General features: G+C 32.5%; 2 protein-coding genes across 9 annotated transcripts; both read right to left on the bottom strand.

Annotated features, from left to right (window-relative positions):
• Positions 1–6,388: 6,388 nt before the first annotated feature.
• Positions 6,389–9,688, bottom strand: LOC129288118 (uncharacterized). The gene is made up of 4 exons (XM_054924503.1): positions 9,499–9,688; positions 8,016–8,645; positions 7,046–7,846; positions 6,389–6,661 (listed from the first exon to the last, which is right to left on the bottom strand). Exons 1-4 carry the CDS (start codon positions 9,532–9,534, stop codon positions 6,644–6,646), a joined length of 1,485 nt encoding a protein of 494 aa, XP_054780478.1. The 5' UTR covers positions 9,535–9,688; the 3' UTR covers positions 6,389–6,643.
• On the bottom strand, positions 9,632–21,590 carry LOC129288116 (disease resistance protein At4g27190-like). Of its 8 annotated transcripts, XM_054924495.1 has the most exons (12): positions 21,138–21,590; positions 20,953–20,992; positions 20,646–20,691; positions 20,380–20,528; positions 19,917–20,024; positions 17,413–18,542; positions 17,231–17,299; positions 12,924–15,668; positions 12,478–12,744; positions 11,450–12,172; positions 10,053–10,886; positions 9,632–9,922 (listed from the first exon to the last, which is right to left on the bottom strand). In XM_054924495.1, the coding sequence occupies exons 8-12, from the start codon at positions 15,657–15,659 to the stop codon at positions 9,632–9,634; spliced, it is 4,851 nt and encodes a 1,616-aa protein (XP_054780470.1). In that variant the 5' UTR covers positions 15,660–15,668; positions 17,231–17,299; positions 17,413–18,542; positions 19,917–20,024; positions 20,380–20,528; positions 20,646–20,691; positions 20,953–20,992; positions 21,138–21,590. The 8 variants fall into 8 exon arrangements, with proteins under 8 accessions (XP_054780470.1, XP_054780471.1, XP_054780474.1 ...); XM_054924496.1 differs by having other exon boundaries at positions 17,413–18,523; positions 20,380–20,691; XM_054924499.1 differs by having other exon boundaries at positions 17,413–18,505; positions 20,380–20,691.
• Between the last annotated feature and the right edge of the window lie 865 nt (positions 21,591–22,455).

Raw genomic sequence — 22,455 nt, 5'->3', positions numbered from 1 at the left:
ACTTCTATTATGAAACACGATTTTCTCATTTCTCACACTATGGGGTGTCATACACCCTAAACTAGCTTCCTCGTTGAATCAGTAGATAATTAGCTAGGTTCGAGTCCCTCGTTAAACTAATGGATAGTCTCTCATTGAACAAGTGAGATAATATGAATATAAACAATCTGGGGCAAGCCATCACTCAAATGGGAGCCTTATCACATAGATTTGATTTTTTACTCCTCTTTTTAGGCTAACTACCACCTCTCAAGATCATGCAATGCATATTCATGTAACATTCACATTTAAATTTAATTCATAGAACTTCATATAACCAATTTCATTGAACTTCACTATTTGACAAATCATTAAACTTCTTAAACACATTTTCAATGAACTCTAATTTACACAAGTTATTGAACTCCAATTCAAGCAAGTCATTGAACTCCAATTCAAACAAATCATTGAACTTCAATTTTCAAAACCATTATACCTCACACGTTTACAATCATTGAACTCCAAACATTTCAAAATCATTGAACTTCTATCACTCAAATTATTAAACTCCTATTTTTATAATCATGGTACCCTACACTTTGATAATCATTGAACTTTAAAATTCTCAAAATCATTGAACTACATTAAATCCCCACTTCATAGTAGGCTTTTTCATGCAAAACAAGCTACATTTGCATCTCAATCAATTTTACATAATTCAATCACCATTTATCAATCAATAACTAATAAACACACAAAAGTTCAAGTTAGAATTTTCTCGATTACCTCAAACTTTTGAGAAGTCAAAGGTTTCACCCATCGAATACTCACTTCTAAAGCTTTCAAGAAGCTTGAATGGTGCCAATGGTAGTCACTCTTTAAGCATTTATATTGTAAATCATCAATATCCATATTTGAGCTAATTTTCACTAATACATCAACATTTCTTAATCCTCAAAATTTATTCTTGACTTATGTAAAAATATCCATAGGGTTTCTTAACTTCTTTAACTGTCATTAATATTATTGAGCTCTTTAATGGTCATTAGTAGGACCACACTATTCCCAACTATTATATTTATGAAGATTTTTGGGCACTAAATGCTCCTCAACCACTAATCTCATATAATCATTAATATCAAGTTTTTTAGCTCAATCTACTCCTATTAACTCTATTTAAGTCAAAGGGTTCGGACTCATAGCTTCTATGGATCGAAAATCACCATTATCAACCAAACCTTAACTTTTACCATCAAGAAAATGGAAGAAGAGAGAAAGATTTAAGTGTAAGAAGCTTAGCATTGACGTTTAGGAGCTCCAAAATACTTCTACTAGTCATTTTCTTCAAGCTCTAGCACAGTTCTTTCGCCTTTCCCTTGTATTCTTTGTTTTTCTCTTCTTTACTGCATCATTTTTGCGACTTATGACAACAAAAATGTGACCATACACCGCAGGGGATGCATAATGCACCCTGACATCTAGTATAGAGAGCTTCCTTGGCATGTTGTCACACATGCGCCGCGGCAGCTCATCCACAAGCCGCAGCTTGTAACACAGAATCTTCCTTCTCAGAATTTCTTCCTCTTTCATCCCCCAGGTGACACTCCTTCAGAGCCATATTTAAGGCTAAAATTAAAATTAAACATGCCTGTTAGGCCTTTCTAGCCACACACATCACTAATGCACACTTAATTAATCTAATGGGGCTTATTTAATCTAATTTAAAAATTAAAGATGTTACAAGCCACCTATAACCAATGGAAAATATTAGAGGAACAATATTTGGTAACAAAACACAATCACACACAACTCAAAAAGGCTAACTTAGTTAATAAAAGTGATAAATACATATGTACCAACAAGAAGAATACACAGCCTCCAACAGTTTTAGATCCGTGAAGCTTTCCCTCCTTAGTAGCCTTCTTGTACTTTTTAATTTTAACTGTTAGTTTATTGAAAACAAGTATGGCCCAATCATATTGTGCCCATGCTTTTTTGGTGCACGCCATGACTTTCAATATACAATCACTTACACCAAAACATGTACTTGGACATAATAGAGTACCCAATGTGTACAATACAAATAAAAACTTAAAGGAATCATCATGTTCTCCAGAAATTATCTTCTTTTTCATTTCATTATCAAAAAAAAGGAAATAAACTCTTTGCATTTTTCATACAACCTTCTTGCTAGCAACTATTTTCATTTTTCTATCTTCACTGGGTAACCCCAGTAAAAGCTCAACATCTACCAACTTGATACTAACAATCTTCTTTCTTATGGTAATCCTTTAATAAGTAGATCATACAAATTTAATCACCTCTGCAATAAGTTCTCGAGGAATTTTCCTGCAACCAATATCTAACAACCTCCCAAACTCAATTTTCTCCACCCTTTCCCTTAAATTTTCATTCCCCTTCACATATTCAACAACTTTTATGAATTTACTAAGTGAGCATTTGGTTAGGAATGGTAAAGTGTATTTTTTAGGGATTTCTATTCTTCCTTCCAATGCCATTTCTTTATATTTCTTCTTCTCTTCCTCACTTACTCTCTTCCATGCTTCTTTAACACTATCCATCTTGGAAGCTCTTAAACTTTTCGTTCCTACTTGCATAGAAATCCTTCTTAAATAAGTTAAATCTTGTCACGTATTTCTTGTTTTCTTTGTCAGCCATTTTTCTACCACTATACATATTAACAATTTTGTGGCTTGGAGAAATCATGTATACCACATTATTGTGAAAAATAATAATAACAGGACTTGTTATCTCCACATTGTATACGAATCAAAATAGTAACGGGACTTGTCTTTTGCAAAATATAAACTTGTCCAAATCTTGCAGATTATATACTTGTCAAAATAATAAAAAGACTTGCCATTTTCATATTCAATACTTGTCAAAATACTAACTGGACTTGTCTTTGCAAGATTATATACTTGTCCATAACTTCAAATCATGCACATTATATACCTGTTAGTAGTATATAACAGGACTTGTCATTTGCATATTATATACTTGTCAAAATAAAAATGGGACTTATCTTTCTCAGATTATATTCTTGTCCAAAACTTCAAACAAATCATGCACATTACATACTTGTCAAAATAATTATGGGACTTGTCATTTTCAGATTATATACTTGTCAAAAGTACATGACAACAGTGGTAGATTATATACTTGTCAAACTAATAATGGGACTTGTCTTTAAAAAATTATATACTTGTCCAAAACTTCAAACAAATAATGCACGTTATGTACTTGTTAAAATAATAACAGGTCTTATCATTTACAAATTATATACTTGTCAAAAAAGCATAACAACAGTACTTGTCATTTCTAGATTATATACTCGTCAAACTAATAATGGGACTTGTTTTTAGAAGATTATATACTTGTCCAAGACTTTAGACAAATAATGCACATTATATACTTGTCAAAATAATAACGAGACTTGTTATTTATAGATTATATACTTGTCAAACAAATAGCGGGACTTGTCTTTAGAAGATTATTTATTTGTCCAAAACTTCAGCCAAATAATGTACATTATATACTTGTCAAAATAATAATAGAACTTGTTATTTATAGATTATATACTTGTCAAAAAAACATAACAACAATACTTGTCATTTGTAAAGTATATACTTGTCAAACTAATAACAGGGCTTGTCTTTAGAAGATTATATACTTGTCCAAAACTTCAAACAAATTGTGCACATTATATACTTATCAAAATAATAACGAGGCTCGTCATTTACAAATTATATACTTGTCAAAAAATATAACAACAGTATTTCTCAGTTGTAAATTATATACTTGTCAAACTAATAATAGGATTTTTCTTTTGCATCCATTTACATATTAAAAACTTTGACAAATCATCAACATTATATACTTGTCAGTTACAATAAAACAAAAAACAACCAACAACATTTGTCATCTCCTTTATTAGCATTCATTAATTAGGCACAACACTCAATCTACTAAGGGTGCTTGTTAATTTCAAATTGACTATTTGTCAACATACTAACGGGACTTGCTAATTCAAAAACTTGTCAAACATCACAAGACACTTCAATATTTTCAAGAGCATGGACTTAGTTTGCCTACTAATGAATGAGTATACGAATCATGACATACTACTTATTTTTTTAGGGCAACATGCACTCACTTTGTCAACTAGTCAATATCAACCAATCAATTGTTAATTTCTTAAAGGGTACTTATTCTTATGGTTTTGGCTCTTGTAATTTTTTTAAAATTCTTCAAAGGGAAAAATTCAATGGTTTACAAACAAAAAACTTGAAGAAACCCAACTTACAGTTCAATGCAGCTTTTACTCCTCGCAAACTCCAACAATGCTCACCAAGACGATGTTCGATGGCTATGCCCAAACTTCTACAGCACACCAAACCTCAAGTGACTACATGAGTAACTTCTCCCGAACTCAAATATAGGGAAACCACCTTCAGTATAGCCAAACCACTTCTGAACCAACAATTGTGGGAGTAGGGTGACGTGAAGGTCGAGGAAGTTGGAACTAAAACCAACGATCTTTGTTTTGATTTTTAACATTAGGGGTGTTTTTGTCTTTTTTCAATAAAAATTAATTACAATTAAGATTTTTGAGACTGAAATGTAAATTCAAAATTAATTGATCCTTAACTATGAATATGTTTCTCTAGCAGTCTTTGGTTGTGATTCTCCCTTAAAAATTTGGAGTAAAAAAGGTGGATGGTTTAGCTGTATACAATTAAATGGAAAACCCTCGCTCTACTGTTATTTTGAACATGCTACAAAAGTTTGGCCCCACAAAGATTAACACGGTACCATAGACGAAATTGGTCCGCTGTGGAAAACGCGCCCACATTCCATGCTCAATTACTTAGGTCCACCCACTGCAGTGTCCATTCACTGTCTCTCAACTGATTTTTCAACGAGGAGTAAAATTAAAAAAATAATATCTTTCTTGTCTTAAAATATAAAATATTTTTAAATAAAATTTCATATATTAATAAAATTTATTAAATATATTTTATAATTTTATTTTTAAAATAAAAATATAAACTTTTCAAAGTACTTTTTATTTAATATTTTATTAAAAAAATATTGAAAAGAAAAAATATATGGGAAGGATAATATTGAAAAAGTATCATTAATGAAACCTTTTTTTTATTAAAGTGTCTTATATTTTAGAACACTAAATTTTTTTATAAAAGTTTCTTATAATTTGAGATGGAGAGAATAAAAAATAATGGATAATTGGGTAAATAATTCTTAAATTTTAGGTTCAATAGTTTTATAAATTTTAAACTTATTTATTATGTAAATTATTTAGATCAGGTCTGAGCCTTTCAAAATTTTCCATTGAGGATCTGATGTATTTATCGGCATAAAAGCCTTACTTTGTAATCTTATCATGTTAATCGTCCCGTCGGTTAAAAGAAAAACAGAAAGAAAAATACAGTGGCTATTGATTACTAAATGCTAAATTAAACTTTTTGACATTTTAAAAAGGAAATTTTAATTTAAAAAAGGGAAGTTCGATGCCAAAAACAATGGTGTTGGGCACAGAATGGTGTTTATTTTTCCCGAACTAGTAGCGTTTCGGTACATTAAAAACGAGTACGAGAAAAAAGAAACTGTGACGGAAAGTGTTTTTATTGTAGTCTAATGTCATAAATGTTGCAAATGACTTTCACAATACAAGGTTTCATTTTTAACCTCCAACTTTCACTTTCTACGGCTCAAAATGCGAAAGCCACTTGGTGTTGTGTCTTCAATTGCCTTACTCCTTCCAATTTTTACAAGGTTATACATTTTATCACCCATCTTTCGCCTTTTAAAACTCATTTCGAAAGATCATTTGGTGTTATCTTCTTTTTTTTTTTTTTCCCTTCAAAATTTATTGAAATCCAGTTGCATTGATAGGAGTGAATAAACAAAGTATAAGCATGCACTGATAACATGTTAATTTTTCAGATCAGAACTGCTCGGGAAAATTGTATCGCTTCCTTGTTGTAACGATACAATACATGACAGTCTGGTTCTCCTAACAGAAACAACCAATTCTAACTACCACAGCTACTTGACTGCTTATATTCTAGTATTGTTCAAGGACCGCAGTGTCAAGCACGACAGACCAACATATTTTTTCCCTTTTACGAAGAAATCTGAAATACAATGAGAAACACGCCAGCAGTAGAAACGAGAATAAAACAGATCACGATCACGTATTTCAGCTACTTCAACTCTTTAACCGGTAGTTCTTATTCATCAGAACTTGAAACTTCCTGCTAACAAGAGATTACAGAAACGTAAACTCGCTTATTTTGGCACTGAACAAGTGGGTAACCAAATTAAAATCCAAAAGGCAACAAAAATACACATAACAAAAGCTATATGAATCAATCAGGCAAATCCAGTATTTGATATACCAATACATAATAATATTTTTCGTTCTAAGAAAACAGAGAGTCCAATAATTCTTTTATTGTTTCTCGAGATAGCACAAACACACATTTAAATTCGTAAAACAAATCAAATTTAACATAACTTGTCCATCAACAACTGCTTAATAGCATTGACTTGAAAAATTCGAGGTCATGTTTCAGACGCACTGTTCCATTTTCTTCAACCACAGCTGTCAGCATTGGGGTTATAGTGACTCTTGGTTCTGTGGAAAGAAATTAACAATCATCAAATATGAGAAGTCATGCTTTATATGTATAATAACGCAGCCGCCAGACCCAAAAAAAAAAAAATATGTTGCAACCAAACGACATTCTATTTCATCTCAATCGGACAATTTTTTCTTTCTTTATCTCGTATAGTTAATTCCATAAGAGAGATATTTATTGTTAGATAAATCCTGTTACATAAAGCACCTTCAAAATAATGATATTTGTTTTATGGCTTCTCTAGAAGAACACAAACAAACATGAGGAACTTGAATAGACACAAATAAACATGAGGAACTTGAATATTAAAAAGAGCATCGGCTTATTTTTCAAATTGCTTTTAAACTAAAGGATACCACAACAATTTAGGTTCACTGCACCTGTTCCATGGCCAGCTGCTTGATAGTGGTATTAAAGTCTTCAGCGCAATGTCTTGTTTCATTTTCTACTTCCATGGTTATTGTTGGGGCTATAATGACTCCTGATGAGAAATTCTGCATTCTGGGGCATCCTCTCACTTTTAACATTTCCAATGATGGGAATACAAAAGTATGTTTTCCAGAGCAGAAGCTTTTGAGAGAGGGTAAAAAGGTCATTTCCAAATATTCTAAGCTTTCAAATTTAATCTCTTCTGGTGTTCCTTCATTAATCATTACAACCACTTCCATCATCCCACAATTTCTTATCCACAACTGTTTGAGGTGCACAAGAGTTTTAGCAGTGGAGCCTGTCATTAAAAAGGTCAACCTTTTGCAGTACATCACTTGTAAGGAAGTTAAACTTGTGAAAGCTATTGAAGGTGGTCCCAAGCTTGTTAAACTTGGACAATCCAACACAATGAGTTCTTCAAGGACATCTGTCAGAGAGTCATCATTCCATATCTGCTCAAGCTGCTCCATCTTTTGAAGCCCCAACTTTTTTATTTGGTTGGGACTTCTAAAACCACAATAACCAGCTTCATTTGAAGGAAAAAAAACCTTGAAAGAACTATATCGCACTCCAAGTGTTTTGATATTGGGGAATTTTTCAAGGAACCTATTTAGCAACATCACCGGAGTTTCTTGGAAGCACTGTAAACCAAGCACCTCTAAACTATGGAACAAATTTGCTTCATAGTGTCCGTTCAATATCTCGATGGAATCCTTTTCATTTAATGCCAAATCCTTCAAATTCGAGGACACCTGATACATAAAGAATAAATGTAACTATTTAATTGATCTTTAAATCAAGGAATAACCTCATAAATTACATGAGAATAATAATACTTCTATTTTTCTTAGTTAAGCTCAAGAATCTGATTGTAAGAATCAACAAGCTAAAAGAATAAATAGCAAAAGGGCATGCAAGTACCTTTTCAAGAGAAAAGAGGGCTTGTTGAATTGGCATGTCATCTTCACCAACCATTAATGTCTGCCGGGAGTCCAAATGAGTAAAGCTAAATATTTCCAATCCTTCACAGCCAAATACATCTAATGTCTTCAGTGAAGGGCACTCCAAATAATGTCTTCCTGGGTAAAATCTCTTAAACCTCATCAGAAAATGTAGCCTGAAGATAGTCAAACGAGGAAAATAGAACTTAAGTTCCTCTAATCCTTCTCCTTCAACGGCAACAATTTCCTCAATGCCACAGGACATTATCACAAGGTCTTGAAGCTGCTGCAGATCTTGGCATAACGATACTGAAAACAAATGTTTCAAGCTTTGGCACTGAGTGATTTTCGTGACCTGTAAATTTTTGAAACTGAGTATTTCTGGAAGGTCTCTGTTCCATATGTGTTTCAGATTTGGCAGTCTCGACAGAGCAAGCCTTTTCAACTGACTTGTTTTCCTTCCTTGCATTTCTCTGTCATCCATTATTTTTACATCAAACACTACTTCTAGGGAACCACAGTCACTTACTTCTAGCTCCTCCAGTGACTGCACCAATCTTAACAAATTTGATGAAAAGAGCTTCAGATGATTCGAACTATGAAAATCCACCTGTTTAAACAATGCAGAGGTTGAGTCCAGTTATATGTGTTTTATTTGGACAATTTTATTTGCACATTCGTTTTCATCAATATTGTATCAGACTAGTACAGGACTTCAAGAGGAGCGCATTTGGCTAGAAAATGTTTTTAAATTTTTTAGCAAAAGAAGTAAATTTTATTACTTCTGAAAAAAAGAAAAAGTTATACTTACAAATAAACTCAAAAACCGAAAACACAAATTCCTAGTATTACAATATACAAAAGAGAAACAGATCGGACCTACATACAACCTAAAACCAGACTCAAAGGAACCGTACAAAACAAAGACATATTAGCTGTTGCCTATACTTCATTCCTCAAAAGCAGCCTTACTACTATCAAGATCCTATGCAAGACTACTACCAGAGGTTCCTCTGTTTCCTCTTTAGGCACTCCCAAAAGGCCAAAACTCATTGATCAAATTCATAGCACCTTCACCATGCTAATTTCTCGGCAAAAAAAAAATGCTAATTTCAGAGAAATTTAAACTTGAAGCCAGAAGTACCTTATAAAAAGAAAAGCCTCATTATGACATAAAACTAAGCATATTTGGAGAATTTTGACACAGGATCTGACACCATGGCTTTCATAATCCGAATGAGATAATTTTGGAGGCTTTTTAAGACGATAAAATCTATTTTCTCGCATAAAGTATGAACCTGGAAGCGACAAGCATTGTCCTTGCCATGAGAAAAATAAGCAATTCTCTCATGTTAAATGACATGAGAGATGATCGTAATTTCCTATATCTCAACATTACCATTGAAACATTCTTAGGCCAAATGCAAGTGAATAGTCAAACATGTTAAAAGTATGGATCGTACCTTCTCTTTATTTTCAATGCCTATAGCTTCTGACATATTGGATCCTTGGCATTCACCAGCAAGATCTCCTGCATCACCAAGGCTAACAATTTCTTGGGAATCAAGATTCCATATGCGCTTGAGTTTAGGTAAATTAGACAGAGTTATTTTTTTTTATTTCTCTCACTATTAATCCCCTTTCATTTATGTCGCCCAACTCAAACACAGCTTCAAGTGTGACGCACTCTCTTACTTCAAGCTCTTTCAAGTTGGAAAGAGCTTCAAGTATATTTCCAGAAAGAAGAAAATTTGACAACCAATGGCAATTTTGCACCACCAAAGATTTCAAATTACAAAATAATTTGTTCTTAACTTGGCCATACCACAATTCTCCCAACTCAGGATAATCCGAAACCTTTAAATGCACGAAGCTACAAAATGCAACCTGTACGAAGGAATTTATCATTTCAATTTTAAAAACAAGGTATTGAAAAAAATTAAACAATTTACTGCAGAAAATAAAAAAAATTCAGTCAGCGTCTTTAAAAATTAGTTGGCTTAATATTAGAACATACCTTGTTCAGATACATATTGTTTATTGTTCCATTTAAGTCGCCTTGCCAATAATATTCTCCGCAGGCTTTTTCCTCTATTAGCACTTTTTTAAGCTTGGGTGTACTTGTTGCTTTGGCAGAGAAAATCTGCATCCTAGGGCATTGACTAACAACAACTCTCTCCAACCATGGAAACTTGAAGGAGTACTTACTTGATGAAAAACTATGGAGCACTGGCAAATAATTCAGCTCTAAAATTAACAGACTGTTAAATGCAATTTCATGTTCTGTCTCATTCACCTCTTCTGTCACAACTTTTTGAAGTGACTTGCACTCTTCTAATTTCATCGTTTGCAGCTTGACAAGACTTCGTGCGGTTGATGCCGTCATCAGGCTTTTCAAACTATGGCAGTTCGTTATCACCATGCATGTCAAGTGGCAAAAAGTTGCAGAGGAAGGAACTAAATTTCTCAGATTGGAACATTCTATCACAGTTAAGATTTCAAGAAGCTCAAGAACTGGGTGAATTTGACTTCCTCCTCTACATAAATCCTGAAGTTCAGGTAAAGTTGAGAGCGACAATCTTTTAACTCGTGTGCTAATTTTGTCTTGTCCCTCCTCATCAATTAATGTTTCATCACAAAATATTTCCTTAAAGGAACTGGTCATAACAGTTAGTACCTCAAGCTTGGGTAAATTTTTTAGAAACCAATGCGGAAAAGTTGCTTTATCATCTTCAAATTCAGTTATCACAAGATCTTTGATTTCACAGAAGAGTTCCCCTGGAACTTGGTGTTGCAATATCATGTTAGCATCCACACAACGTAGTGCCAAAATGTGTAAGTTGCCAATCACCTACAACACAATTACATAAAGCAAAATTTCATCATTAGAAAGTATCATTAGTTTGCATCATGACTGATGAAAAGTCAATAATTTGGAAATTGCAAATGGATTTGACTAATGAATAAATATAAAATATTGAAACTAAACTGTACACAAATACAAGTGGCTAACTATCATGACCATATCAGCAAAATGACTTCTGGAATTGTAGAAGATTTATAGTGTATAAAAGAGCATAATAGAGGCACAAAAAAGAAAGAAAGGAAGAAAGAAAGAAAAGAAAAACAGAGAAGAGATACTAACCACAAGAGGTTTCTGATTTTCATTACGTTCTCCTAGAAGATGGTCAATATCCAACCTCTAGAATTTAAGGGAGTTTGTTTCCTTGACTAATGCAGAAAAATAAGCTAGACCATAACTTAACTATCTCTAATCTGATAAATTGAATTCTTTATTCATAAAATATCTAAAGCAAAAGAAACAAAAGATATCGTGCATGGCTCATCAGCTAGAGCTAGAAGAACCTTCATCAATAAAACTATATGGAGATAAGGAAATAATGCCATCCCTACCTCTTCAACTTGGAACAGAGGCTGTGGCTTTGAGAAATGAGGTTGGTGATATGAAGGACTTTCTTGACATCTGCTTGACCGTGAATTGAAAAGCTTCAGTAGCTTACAATTAAGCACAAACAATTTTCTCAAGGATTGACATTCTAAGGTATGAGCCCCGACATAGAATTCCTTGAGCTTATGTAAACGTACTAGTTTCACACAGGTGAGATGATTAAGCTCAAATATGGTAGTTTCATCCATAGGTCCATCCTTTTTTGAAACAACTTCCTTTATCCCGCATGAAACTAACTGGAGGTCATCAAGTTGTGGAAGATCCTTAGCAATGGAGAATGGGAAGACATACTCTAAATTTTCACAGTCTTCAATTTGCACAAGCTGTAGATTAAAAAAGCGAAAAAGTCCCTGGGGATCCCTACTCCATATTTGTTTCATCTTTGGCAGTCCATGTAGTACTAGACTTTTAAGCTGGGTTGTCGCCTCTTCAGTACCCATTCCATTGGCCGTTAAGTGGAATATCTCTTTCACTAAAGCACAATCACAGACCTTCAATGTCTCAAGACTTCTTAATGCTTCACGCATGTAGCCTGCTGGAAAAATAGTCTCCAGTCTCTCACACTTCTTGATTTCCAATGTCTTCAATCTGCCAAATTGATAGTGCCATGCTGTCTTCAAGTTTTTCATGTCATTTATTATGATCTCCTCCAATTTGGAAAATCCAGCCTACATGATGCACAAGTAATAATAAATATCGTATAATAAGCAAGGATTAACTCCATTTAATAAAAAGATAATCCTTGATATATACATATATATATAGATAGATTTACTTGAATGTGATTATTTGATCAATTTTGGACGTCATGATTCAAGGCGTATGTACACCAATTTATAATACACTGTGATTAAGATTTTATGCTCATTAATTAATTAGAACTGTTGTTGTTGTTGTTGTTGCTGTTGTTGTATTATCAAGAGAAATACAAATGTTGGGAACTACCATATAATGAAGAACAAAATAATAGTACCTCTTGATTCAATGTAATCTCATTGTTTCTTCCTTCAGTGGCTATTATCTCCTCCATCTTGTCGCATTTACTTACTTTAAGCTGTTTGAGATTTTTCAGATTTTCAACCATGGAAGGTAAGAACAAATACTGTAGGTTGCCACACTCCTCCACGATCAAATGAGCTAGATTCTGAAAAGAATTGGGTACTGAAAGTTGATGATCATCCCAAATTTTGTTTAAATTGATCGAGCTCAATTTCAAGCTGTCCAAGTTTGGCAATGAAACCTGCAAAAAATGTTACTCCTTAATTTTAATATAATATATACACAAAACCACCAACTTTTTACTTGCAAGGTATTAAAGATGTGTATTACACGTACACACATACATACTTAAAGCAAGTATCTCAAATTTCCAGGTAACAATTGCATGAGAAACATAAGAATGCAAAAGAACGAGCATACCTTTGCGTCAAAAAACAATGCTGGGTTATCAGAGCGAAAACCGACCATTGCATGTAAATATTGTAAAGCCAAGCGTCGCAGTGGAAGAAACTCAACTTTATTGATGACCATGCCACTATTCATGCTTTCCATAAACACAATATTCTTCACAGAAGGGCATTCAGAAACATCCATTTCAACAAGCTGAGAAAATTCTTTAATCATTGAATTCAACAAGACATATTCTAGTTTGCCACAACTTTTGAGCTTGATGACTCTAAGTTCTCGAAAAGAACCAACCCACAAAGGGCCATGACATATCTCCTCCAACATAGAGAGATTCTGAAGTATGAGAGTCTCCAATTTGGGAAACAGAATTACGTTAGTTTGATTCCTCCCGATTGAGTTGATAATGTACTGAATTTCACCATTATATTGGATGTGGAGATGCTTTAGCAATGGAAATCCTTCGCCATTCAATTGGAAAACCACATTTGAAATGCCATTTACTTCATCTAAGTACAAATCTTCCGCTCTTTTAATCAACATTTTAATCCCATGTTCAGAAGGAATGTGAGTATCAAGCTTCAGCTTTAACAATCTTGAGGTCTCATTATAATATGGCCATTCCCATTTATCTCCTACAACAATCTTATATCTCTTTAAGTTCTCAAACCTTATGCCCCTCGTCAAAATCCAAGTCTCCGTTTGAATTTCTAGAGTACTTAAGCTTGTCAAATGCCTTAGCTCACTAAGACTAGCATTTTTGTTTTGCTTAGCAGAATTGTCTACGCCCCACTTTATCAAGGCATTGCCTATATACAATTCCTCCAGTTTGGTCAACTGGGACACAATGTTGGGTGGGATGACTTCAATTCCAGAATTCCTCAAATCCAACATTTTTAGATGAGTCAATTGTCCTATTTCACTGGGAAACTCTTCCATAGATGAATGGATGAAGCTAAGAATTTTTAAATTTTTCAAAACTCCAATTCCAGCCATATCTTTCAAATAACAATGATCCAAACATAATGTTTTAAGTTTGGTCAAGGAAACAAGCGACGTAGGTAATGATGGTACGATCATTCCTGTGACATCCAACACTTCAAGTTTTCTCATACCCTCAAAAAAGGAATTTGGAATTTCCAATGAAGGATTATCTTTACTATTCAAGTGAAGGAATTTCAAATCAGGACAATCTAACTTTTCAGGAAGTTGTCGGATACAACAACGAATTAAATTTATTTGGGAACACCTTTTGAGAAAATCCCCATCTGGCAAACCTTGCAAGCCAATTGTCCTTTCCAGTGTGAAAACATAAAAATCCCTAAATGCAATTTTTATAGCTACTTTGCAAACAGTATCATGCATTTTGATCGTTGCATCATGGTCAAGTAACAAACAACATGACTTCAAATCAGCCATCGTTTCGCGAAGTTTGATTCTTGCATCTTCAACGGTATCTACTTGCTTGAATATACCCAAACCAAATACATATTTCAACAAGTCACTAACATAAGTGGAAGTTCCTTGTACTCCACAAAGCAAGAAAACCTGCTTCACTTCCTCATCTTTCAATTGATTGTAACTAAATTGCAAAGCTTCGAAAACTCTCTCCCCATTATCGACGCTTTCCAATTTCTTCAAGGCATTTTCCCAAAAATCAATTCCCTTATTTCTCAACGCCTTTGCCATTGTGACTATCACAACAGGCAAGCCTGCACAACTTCGGGTCACTTGGGCTGCAATATCTTGCAACTCAACATCTCCGACGGCATCATCATTCATATTTTGAAATAATCTACGAGATTCTTCATCATTTAAAACTTCAAGTCTAAAATTCTTTTCAGTATCATAGTTTTCTAAAATTTTTTTGTCTCTAGAAGTTAGCAGCAACTTGCAGCCCTTATAGTTATCCTCAATAGAAATTCCCAACTTATATTTATCTTTGGATGGAATTCCCAAGTTATCCAAATTAAGTTGATTATAGATGTCATCCAATATGATGAGGATAGCTTTCTCCCGTGTGATTCTGTCATACAAGCGGCCTGCTTTTCCAGCCATAGACCTCTCTCCAAAGCGGAGGCCTAGCTTATCTGCCATCTCATCTTGAATTCTGTCAATATCTGCAGTTTGTGATATAGTTACCATAACCACTTCATCAAATAACCTTTCATGCTTCACTTGCTCAACAATTTCTCCAGCTAGAGTGGTCTTCCCCACCCCACTTAATCCATAGACTCCTATTCTGCTTAGTTTAGGGTCTTTAAGAGCCAGCAAAATCTCCTCCTTCATCTTGTTCCTTGACTCAAGCTTTACACTAATTGTTATGATGGTGGGTAAAGGAGGGAGGTGCGCAATTCGATCGAACTTCCCATTTGTCAGCACTTTAGCAACATTTTCTACCGTTTTCTTTGCATTTCGACTTAGTTGATGGCGTGAAATCAAATTAGGAAAACACCATCCAGAACAGTCTGCTTTCACACAGCGTGGATCTTTACACACTCCATCAGCTTCCTTTAAAGTCGTGTCAGCTTTCTTCAGCCACTCCCCCACATCAGCTTCAATCTCTCTTCCATTTCTTCTCTCCGCTTCAACCTCATGCACAATTCGCTCTTTTGCTATCCCCAGCGCCTCGACTTGATCCTTTAGCTCCTTAAAATTGTCTTTGTAAAAAAACAAATATCCCACTTGTCGTACAATGGGTTTCAGTGTATACTTTGCTATTTCGCCAGCAATGGCACTGAGAATCTCCATTGTTGATTCCTAAATTGATGTACGATTAACACAACACAAACATCAAAAAGTAAAATCATATCAGATGGAGAAATGGGTGTCATAAACATGCCTATTTGCATTCCTATGCTGCAAGTAACAAACGAGAAATTTGGTTTTTGTTCTCTCTTTTTTTTAAATTATTTTGTAATATAATTTTTAAAATTATTTTTTAAAATAAAAAAATAAAAATCTATTTAATTATATCAATTAAAAAATGAATTGATAGTAATAATTATAGACAGTTAATGATGATAATTGATAATAAAAAATGGTTAAGGTGTTTATAACTTTCAATAATCAAATACAGTATATCTTAAAAACAAGAAAAATAAAACAAAAACAACTTGAAATTGTTTTTATTTTTAAAAAAATAAAAAATAAAAACATTTTTCAAACAATTAAATGAAGAATACTTATCTAAACAAGTTTTTGTATTCTTTTATTTTTAAAAATAAAAAATAGTTTGTTAAAATAGAAAATAAATAGGCCCTTACTTTTTTTTTGGTTGATTTTTTAGATAGCTTCTTCAATATTATTTCCACTGAGAATTCAGAGACAAAATATGAAATTAAAGACATTTTAAAGCCTGTTTAGTTTCTATTTTCACTTTTTATTTTTACGTTATTTATAATATAGTTTTAAGAATTATTTTTTAAAATAAAATAAAATGAAAATATGCTTACGTTAATTAAAAAATAGTTATAGAATTACAAAATACACTGATAATCATGTTTGCAGGCATTTAATGGTGGTTGTTTAGGATAGAAATTGGCCAAGCATAATGTATTTTGAAAACAAAAAAAATGAAATGAAACCAATTTTAAAATGTTTTTCTTTTTTTTATTTTGAAAACAATTAAATCCAGAACAATTATCCAAGTTTTTACTTAAAAAAAATAAAAAGTAAAAACTAAACAGACCCTTAATATCTTATAAATATAAAAGGTATAATTATTTTTCACAATTTTTTTAAAAAATAAATCAAAATTATAACTTTATGCTATTCTTTAAAAAATCATAAAAATGAAAAAAAAAAAACAATGCATCATTTTTAACCCCATTCCAATATTTTACAATTTTTTAAATAACATTAATAAAAAATACAAATTTCCATCATTTAGTTTTAATATAAACATACAATAAAAAAAAGGGATATTTATACTTTTTCTATAGAAGTTGTTAATAATTTAAGAATATTTTTGAAATTTTATTTTCATCCACACAACTTTATCATTAAATTATATATATTAGATTAAAAATCATTTTGACTTTTTAAAATTCGGAGAGGATAGACAATTAAATTATAAAAACAAATTAATAATTCTAAAATTTTTAAAAGAATATTTTTAACGGTATTAAGAATTGTACTTGAATACTTGTTAGATCCATTTAGTTGTAGAGAAGGTGGTTGTATTTTACTCATACTTTAAAGTTATATTTTACTCAAAAATACATACAAACGCACCAAATTCTAAAATTAAAATGAATGGTCCAGATTTGGTGTTTAATAATGGACACCAAAACTTAAATCAAAAATTGAAAGGACTTTACCAGACAGAGCCTGTGAAAGATGAGAGAGAGGTGTCTGCCGCAGCTGCCCTTCCCTTGCCAAGTAATATTCTGTTGTCCAGAATCATAACCACAAAAATAGAGGAAAAACACAATTCATATTATTAATCAACATTAATAATTATAGAATAGAAAGATTCTAAACAACAAGAGACGAACTTTACCGGAATCACTCTCTGCTTCACACCAAATTAAACTTATCTCTCACTCTGAAGAACTACAAACTAAGGCAGCAGTACCAAAGACTTCCAAGGAACAAAGGATTGAGCATGAGAAATTTTTTCCCTTTTTCTTTTAGATTTTTCAAAGGAAACAAATACAAGAAGAGGTATCCAGAAAATAGACCCTTAAACAAAGACACCCTTTGTTTTCTTTTTCTTTTTTTTTTTTTTGCACAACCTGATACAAGAAAATGAAAGCAACCTTTGCCCAAAAAACAATAAAGAAAGAAAGAAAACAAGTTGAACAGAAAACCTAGAAGAAGGAACGAAGAGAGACACTACCAGGACTTCTAAGAGAGACAGGTAGATGAGAAACTTTTTTTTTTTTTGAAGATTTTTTTAAAGCAACAAACAGAAGTAACAGAGAGCAGACTTGCAAGAAATCTCTAAACAACAACGACGTCAACTTTTTTTTTTTTTTTTGGCTTTTAATAAATTTAGTTTGTATATGAACTACGGAACGAGACAACAAAAACCCCTCCAATGATGAGAAAAAGAATTTTAGTTTTTTTGGCAAAAGATTTTTAAAACCGACAGCGAAAAGAAGAGATAACAAGAAAACAAATCCTTAAACAAAGGCACTTTTTTTTTTTTTTTTGAGGCAGTTGGAACAGGAAAATGAAAGAAACCAAGTTGAACCGAAAACTTAGAAGAGGAATGAAGAGAGGTAGAGGAAACAAATTTCCTTGGAATGGTTTGTAGGTGAAAGTAGAAGGAAATAGCAGAAGAAATTGGAAGAACAGAGTGCAGGAAAAGCAGACGAAGCTCGGAGGCAATGAAAATAAGATGCAATTGCAATGCCGCTTCCTATAAAAGACCCGCAAAAGACTTGCTTTTTCAAGTCAATAGGTAAACTCCCCCTCGCCACAAAATCCAGGCTGGAAAAACATCATCAATCATCATCTTCAGATATTCAATATATCCCAGATAGTGACTCCACCAAGCAGTCCAAGCTAATGAGGTGGGGCCCGCTCCTCTCACATGGTTACTTTCACAGTGGCTTTATGAACAGTGTCGTCTCCGAAAATGGCAAGGGCTAGCCACGCATGTCAGCCTTGAAAAATTAGATGATACTGGAAAATGAAAACAAGTTGAATAGAAAACTTGGGAAGAAGAAATGGAGACAGATAGTATGGGGGAAAAAACCACGATTTTTTTTTTTTCGGAAATGCTTTAGTCAAGAACAAGAAATTGAAAGACCAGAGAGAGTGGCTCAGGAAGAGGAAACAGAGAAAATGAGATGCAAGCAGAAGAGAGAGCTTTTGTTTTGAGGGAAGCCTGCAAAAGAATGCTAGACCATGTGACTTGTACTATCTGACTTGTATTAGATGTTTGATAGAACTAACTTTTACTACCCCGTGCGATACACGGGAAGTAAAAATTATATTGAATTAAACACCACATTTTATATTATTCTAACAATATTTTCATGATCATGTAACAAAATTTATAGTCCATTTATGCTTTTCATCCTTGATAATGTCACATATCATACTTTTACTTCCTCATGAAATGGATGGGAACATTATACATAAATGTTGATCAAATATAATGATTAATTTTTGTAATAATTTATTGATTGTAGGATTTGCTTGTTTTGTCATCTTTCATGAAAAGAAATTAAAATTGTTAGGCATCTTTTTATGATATTATAGTTTGCAATTTTTTATTTAAGAAATAATACCTTCATCTCTATTGGATATATATTTTAAATTTAAATATAATGCCTTTACTTTATAATTTAAGAACTTTTTATTTTTATCATACTCATGAAACAACATTGACTAATTTCAAGTGTTTTAATAAGTGACTATTGATACTTTAAATTTGTAAAAAAAAAAATTGTGATTTTCCAATTTTACAATTAAGGACAAGTAACATTAGTAAAAAAAAAAAATTTAACTACCACATCTTTGCCCTACGTTAAGAACAGTAAGAAAGAATTTATTAGAAAGTAGGAACTACCAGCCAATTACACAATTTTATGCCACAATGAAAAGTGATTTTAATGTGAAGTTTTTTATTTGTGCTCAAAAAAATGTGATCTTTTTTATATTTGCTAGTAACAACTGAGCTTCATGGAGGATTGAAATGTTTTTCTTTTGGAAGTGAATAGGGTTTAAAAATGCTCATTGATATTGTAAACGTACCATTATGGTCAGGGCCACATTTGCAAGAATTTAAACGTAAAGTGAAACTGCATATACACCTAATATTGACAGAGATACCACAAACGTCATAGTTAGTGTTTTACCTAAGAAAAGAGATGATTCTATATTTAGCAAGTTTACTGTCAAAAAAGAGGTGTTCATTATTACTGTCAAATCATTTTATTCAGACTAATCCAAACTGGATTCTCTACATTTTCCCTATCTCTCCTGAACAGTTTCAAAAACATGCATTGTCCATTATTACTTTATCACTAATAACAGTGAAAAAAGAGTTACCTTGTATCATCATTACTCTATCAACTTTCTCATACCCAACATCTTTTCAATGTAGTTGTAAGAAAACTAGGAGTTGATTTTAGAGCATTCCTTTAATTGTCATTGAACCTGCATGGAGTAATAAAACTCATTTAAGAAAAGGATTGTACAAAATCAGCAGCAAAACTTTAAACATTATATATAAAAGCAGGCTAAAATGTCAAGTGTTATTAATAATTCTCCTTACAGCTAGCTATTTACAGTACATAGCCAACCATCCAACTCTTACAAAGACGAGTAGTCCACATTGTGCTGTGGAATCCACAACATCCAAATATAAAGACAAGTAGTCCACATTGTTCCCTTTAGAATATTTAAGAATTCTCTTGATAGCTGGCCCAAAGAAAATCATATTCAAATCACAAATGCAAATTATTTCAAAGATGAAATTAAGTATTTAGTAAATTCCAACCAAAGGAAATACCATGGATAATTGCCCATAATGAAAATCTTGAAGTAAAACTTGCTAGAGTTCAACGTAGAGAAGTTTTCATTTCTCTATGTGAATTTCTCACTCGGCAAAAGAGTCGTTTGTTGATTATCCATTTGTAATTATATACAGCCCGCCAATTCCTCCACCAAAATTGAAATGTACATCAAGCTTTAGGGGTCAGCAACACTAAACTAAAAAGTAAATCCATTAAATTTCCAGATTCAGAAAACAAAAAATTAAACTGATAGTTTACAAACCTTAATAGAATAATTTGTGGTAAAGCTATTCTCAGCCCTATTCAACCTTGAATGAAGAAAGACAAAAGCTCAGATTCAATAAAATGCAAAAAAAAGTACTTTCATAAGGAGAATACATATATGAAGTCTTATATGCCAAAACAGAGCTTGAACAACAAAGCAGAATCCAGAATCCAAACAGTGAACACTCACACTAATACACGATGATAGCTCTGAGTCAAATGGGAAAACTGGATAATGGATGTCATGATATGAAATAGCAAGAATAAGTAAGGAGGTAGATAACACAGCTACAAGAGAGACATACCTCGGAAGTTTCTATATGACAATCACGTCAACAACATTTCCTGTGACAGTTCAAAAAATTATCTTCAATATCACAATCTTAAATCCCTCCAATCCATTGATTGTAACCCTTTACAATCACATAAATTGAGGAAGAGACACTAAGAAAATAAAAAAAGGGCTCAAGTGTTAGGAGTTTGAACGTACCAAAGACCATTGGCAATATTCAAGAAAGGTTAACCGCTGGGTCTACAGTCAACTGAGATGATGTCAGCAAGCATGGAGGCAAGGGAAGCGACATCCCCGATGGGGTTGGACTTGAGGAGGCATTTTATGCATAGATCCATGCACCCTGGACACAAATTGAAGGACGAAGCTTCAAAGAGAAGAGATCTACGAAGCTTCGAGGTGGAGAGAATGATGGAAAGTTTGAGATAGAGAAGCCAGTGATGGCTTTCACAGATAGAGTAACTGTGAGTGTGGAAGTTGGTGATGGCTTTGACCGTTTTGATTTTGAACGAAGCAAAAAGGTTTTGACGGCTAGATAAGATGAAGATGAATGGGGAAGGAGGGAGTCGAATGAAAGCACACCATGAAAGAAGGAAGGAAGAAAGATTGGAGCTGAACTACTGCAAGACTCTGCTAGAGGAGTGCTTAGGGTGTTTTTGGGAAGAGAAGAAGGATGAAGCATATGTCGCTGTCATAATTTTTTTAAACGGGCTTTATTTAAAGAGAAAGCCCCTTTAGTCCTTTCAAGCTGGGTCATAAAACGAATAGCAAGTTGAAATGTGAGTCACGAAGCCCAAAATTAAGCCGTTACTGTTTATAAGAGGCATTTTAGTGAAACAGGTTTAGTAATATATTGATTCTTGCAAAAACAAAACATTGAACTTCTTTTATATTTTGATTGAGTTTTGTTATAAATTTTTATAATTTTTAAATTTTAAATTTTTTAATTTTATTTTTTAATATTTTAAATCTTTATAAAGCTGTTTATAAACTTATAATAAAATTTAAATAAAATATAAAAATTGAAAATTATATTTTTCTTAAAATTTAATAGTATTAGTTAATAAAATACTGAAAAAAAAAAGAAAAATTATATTTTTCTTTCTTATTACATTAAACACATGTATAACTTTTTATCAAAAAAAAAACACATGCATAACATTAATAAAAAAAATAAAAAATTAATATTTTTTATAAGTACAATGAGTAGACTCTATCCACGAGCAACAACAAAGAATATAATTACAGAGTACTAGAGTAAATAATCAATTTTTTTCAATTAAATTATCACACATATAAGAATTGGAATTCAAATTTTCAATTACTTATTCCATCCTATCCTGATTACAGGACAACGTCTAGAAAAGTAAAATTTCCTCAATATAAAACATTTGAAGGGTGTTAATTATGTTTTTTAATATTACCTCTATTTAATTAATATGAAATAATTTACACATGTTTATGATTAATTAATGAATTTTTGGTAAAATGTATCTAATCAGTTAATTAAAACAAA

Source organism: Prosopis cineraria, unplaced genomic scaffold (assembly GCF_029017545.1).
Source record: "Prosopis cineraria cultivar Desert tree isolate PC_DT_omini unplaced genomic scaffold, ASM2901754v1 PC12, whole genome shotgun sequence".
In the NCBI taxonomy this organism is placed as follows: domain Eukaryota; kingdom Viridiplantae; phylum Streptophyta; class Magnoliopsida; order Fabales; family Fabaceae; genus Prosopis; species Prosopis cineraria.
The sequence above is the reverse complement of the archived record's forward strand: the minus strand, read 5'-3'. Positions and strand labels throughout refer to the sequence as shown.

What these genes read in the sequence shown, in the direction of transcription:
- LOC129288116 (XM_054924496.1), bottom strand. Translation starts at nt 15,659, where the DNA reads ATGGAGATTCTCAGTGCCATTGCTGGCGAAATAGCAAAGTATACACTG. An exon ending in CTCTGTTCCAAGTTGAAGAG is followed by an intron (nt 10,887 to 11,449) that starts GTAGGGATGGCA and finishes ATTGTGTTGTAG; the next exon opens with GTGATTGGCAACTTACACAT. An exon ending in ACAATATGTATCTGAACAAG is followed by an intron (nt 9,923 to 10,052) that starts GTATGTTCTAAT and finishes TCCTTCGTACAG; the next exon opens with GTTGCATTTTGTAGCTTCGT.
- LOC129288118 (XM_054924503.1), bottom strand. Translation starts at nt 9,534, where the DNA reads ATGTCAGAAGCTATAGGCATTGAAAATAAAGAGAAG. An exon ending in GCATTGAAAATAAAGAGAAG is followed by an intron (nt 8,646 to 9,498) that starts GTACGATCCATA and finishes TTGTTTAAACAG; the next exon opens with GTGGATTTTCATAGTTCGAA. An exon ending in CCCTCTTTTCTCTTGAAAAG is followed by an intron (nt 7,847 to 8,015) that starts GTACTTGCATGC and finishes TTTATGTATCAG; the next exon opens with GTGTCCTCGAATTTGAAGGA.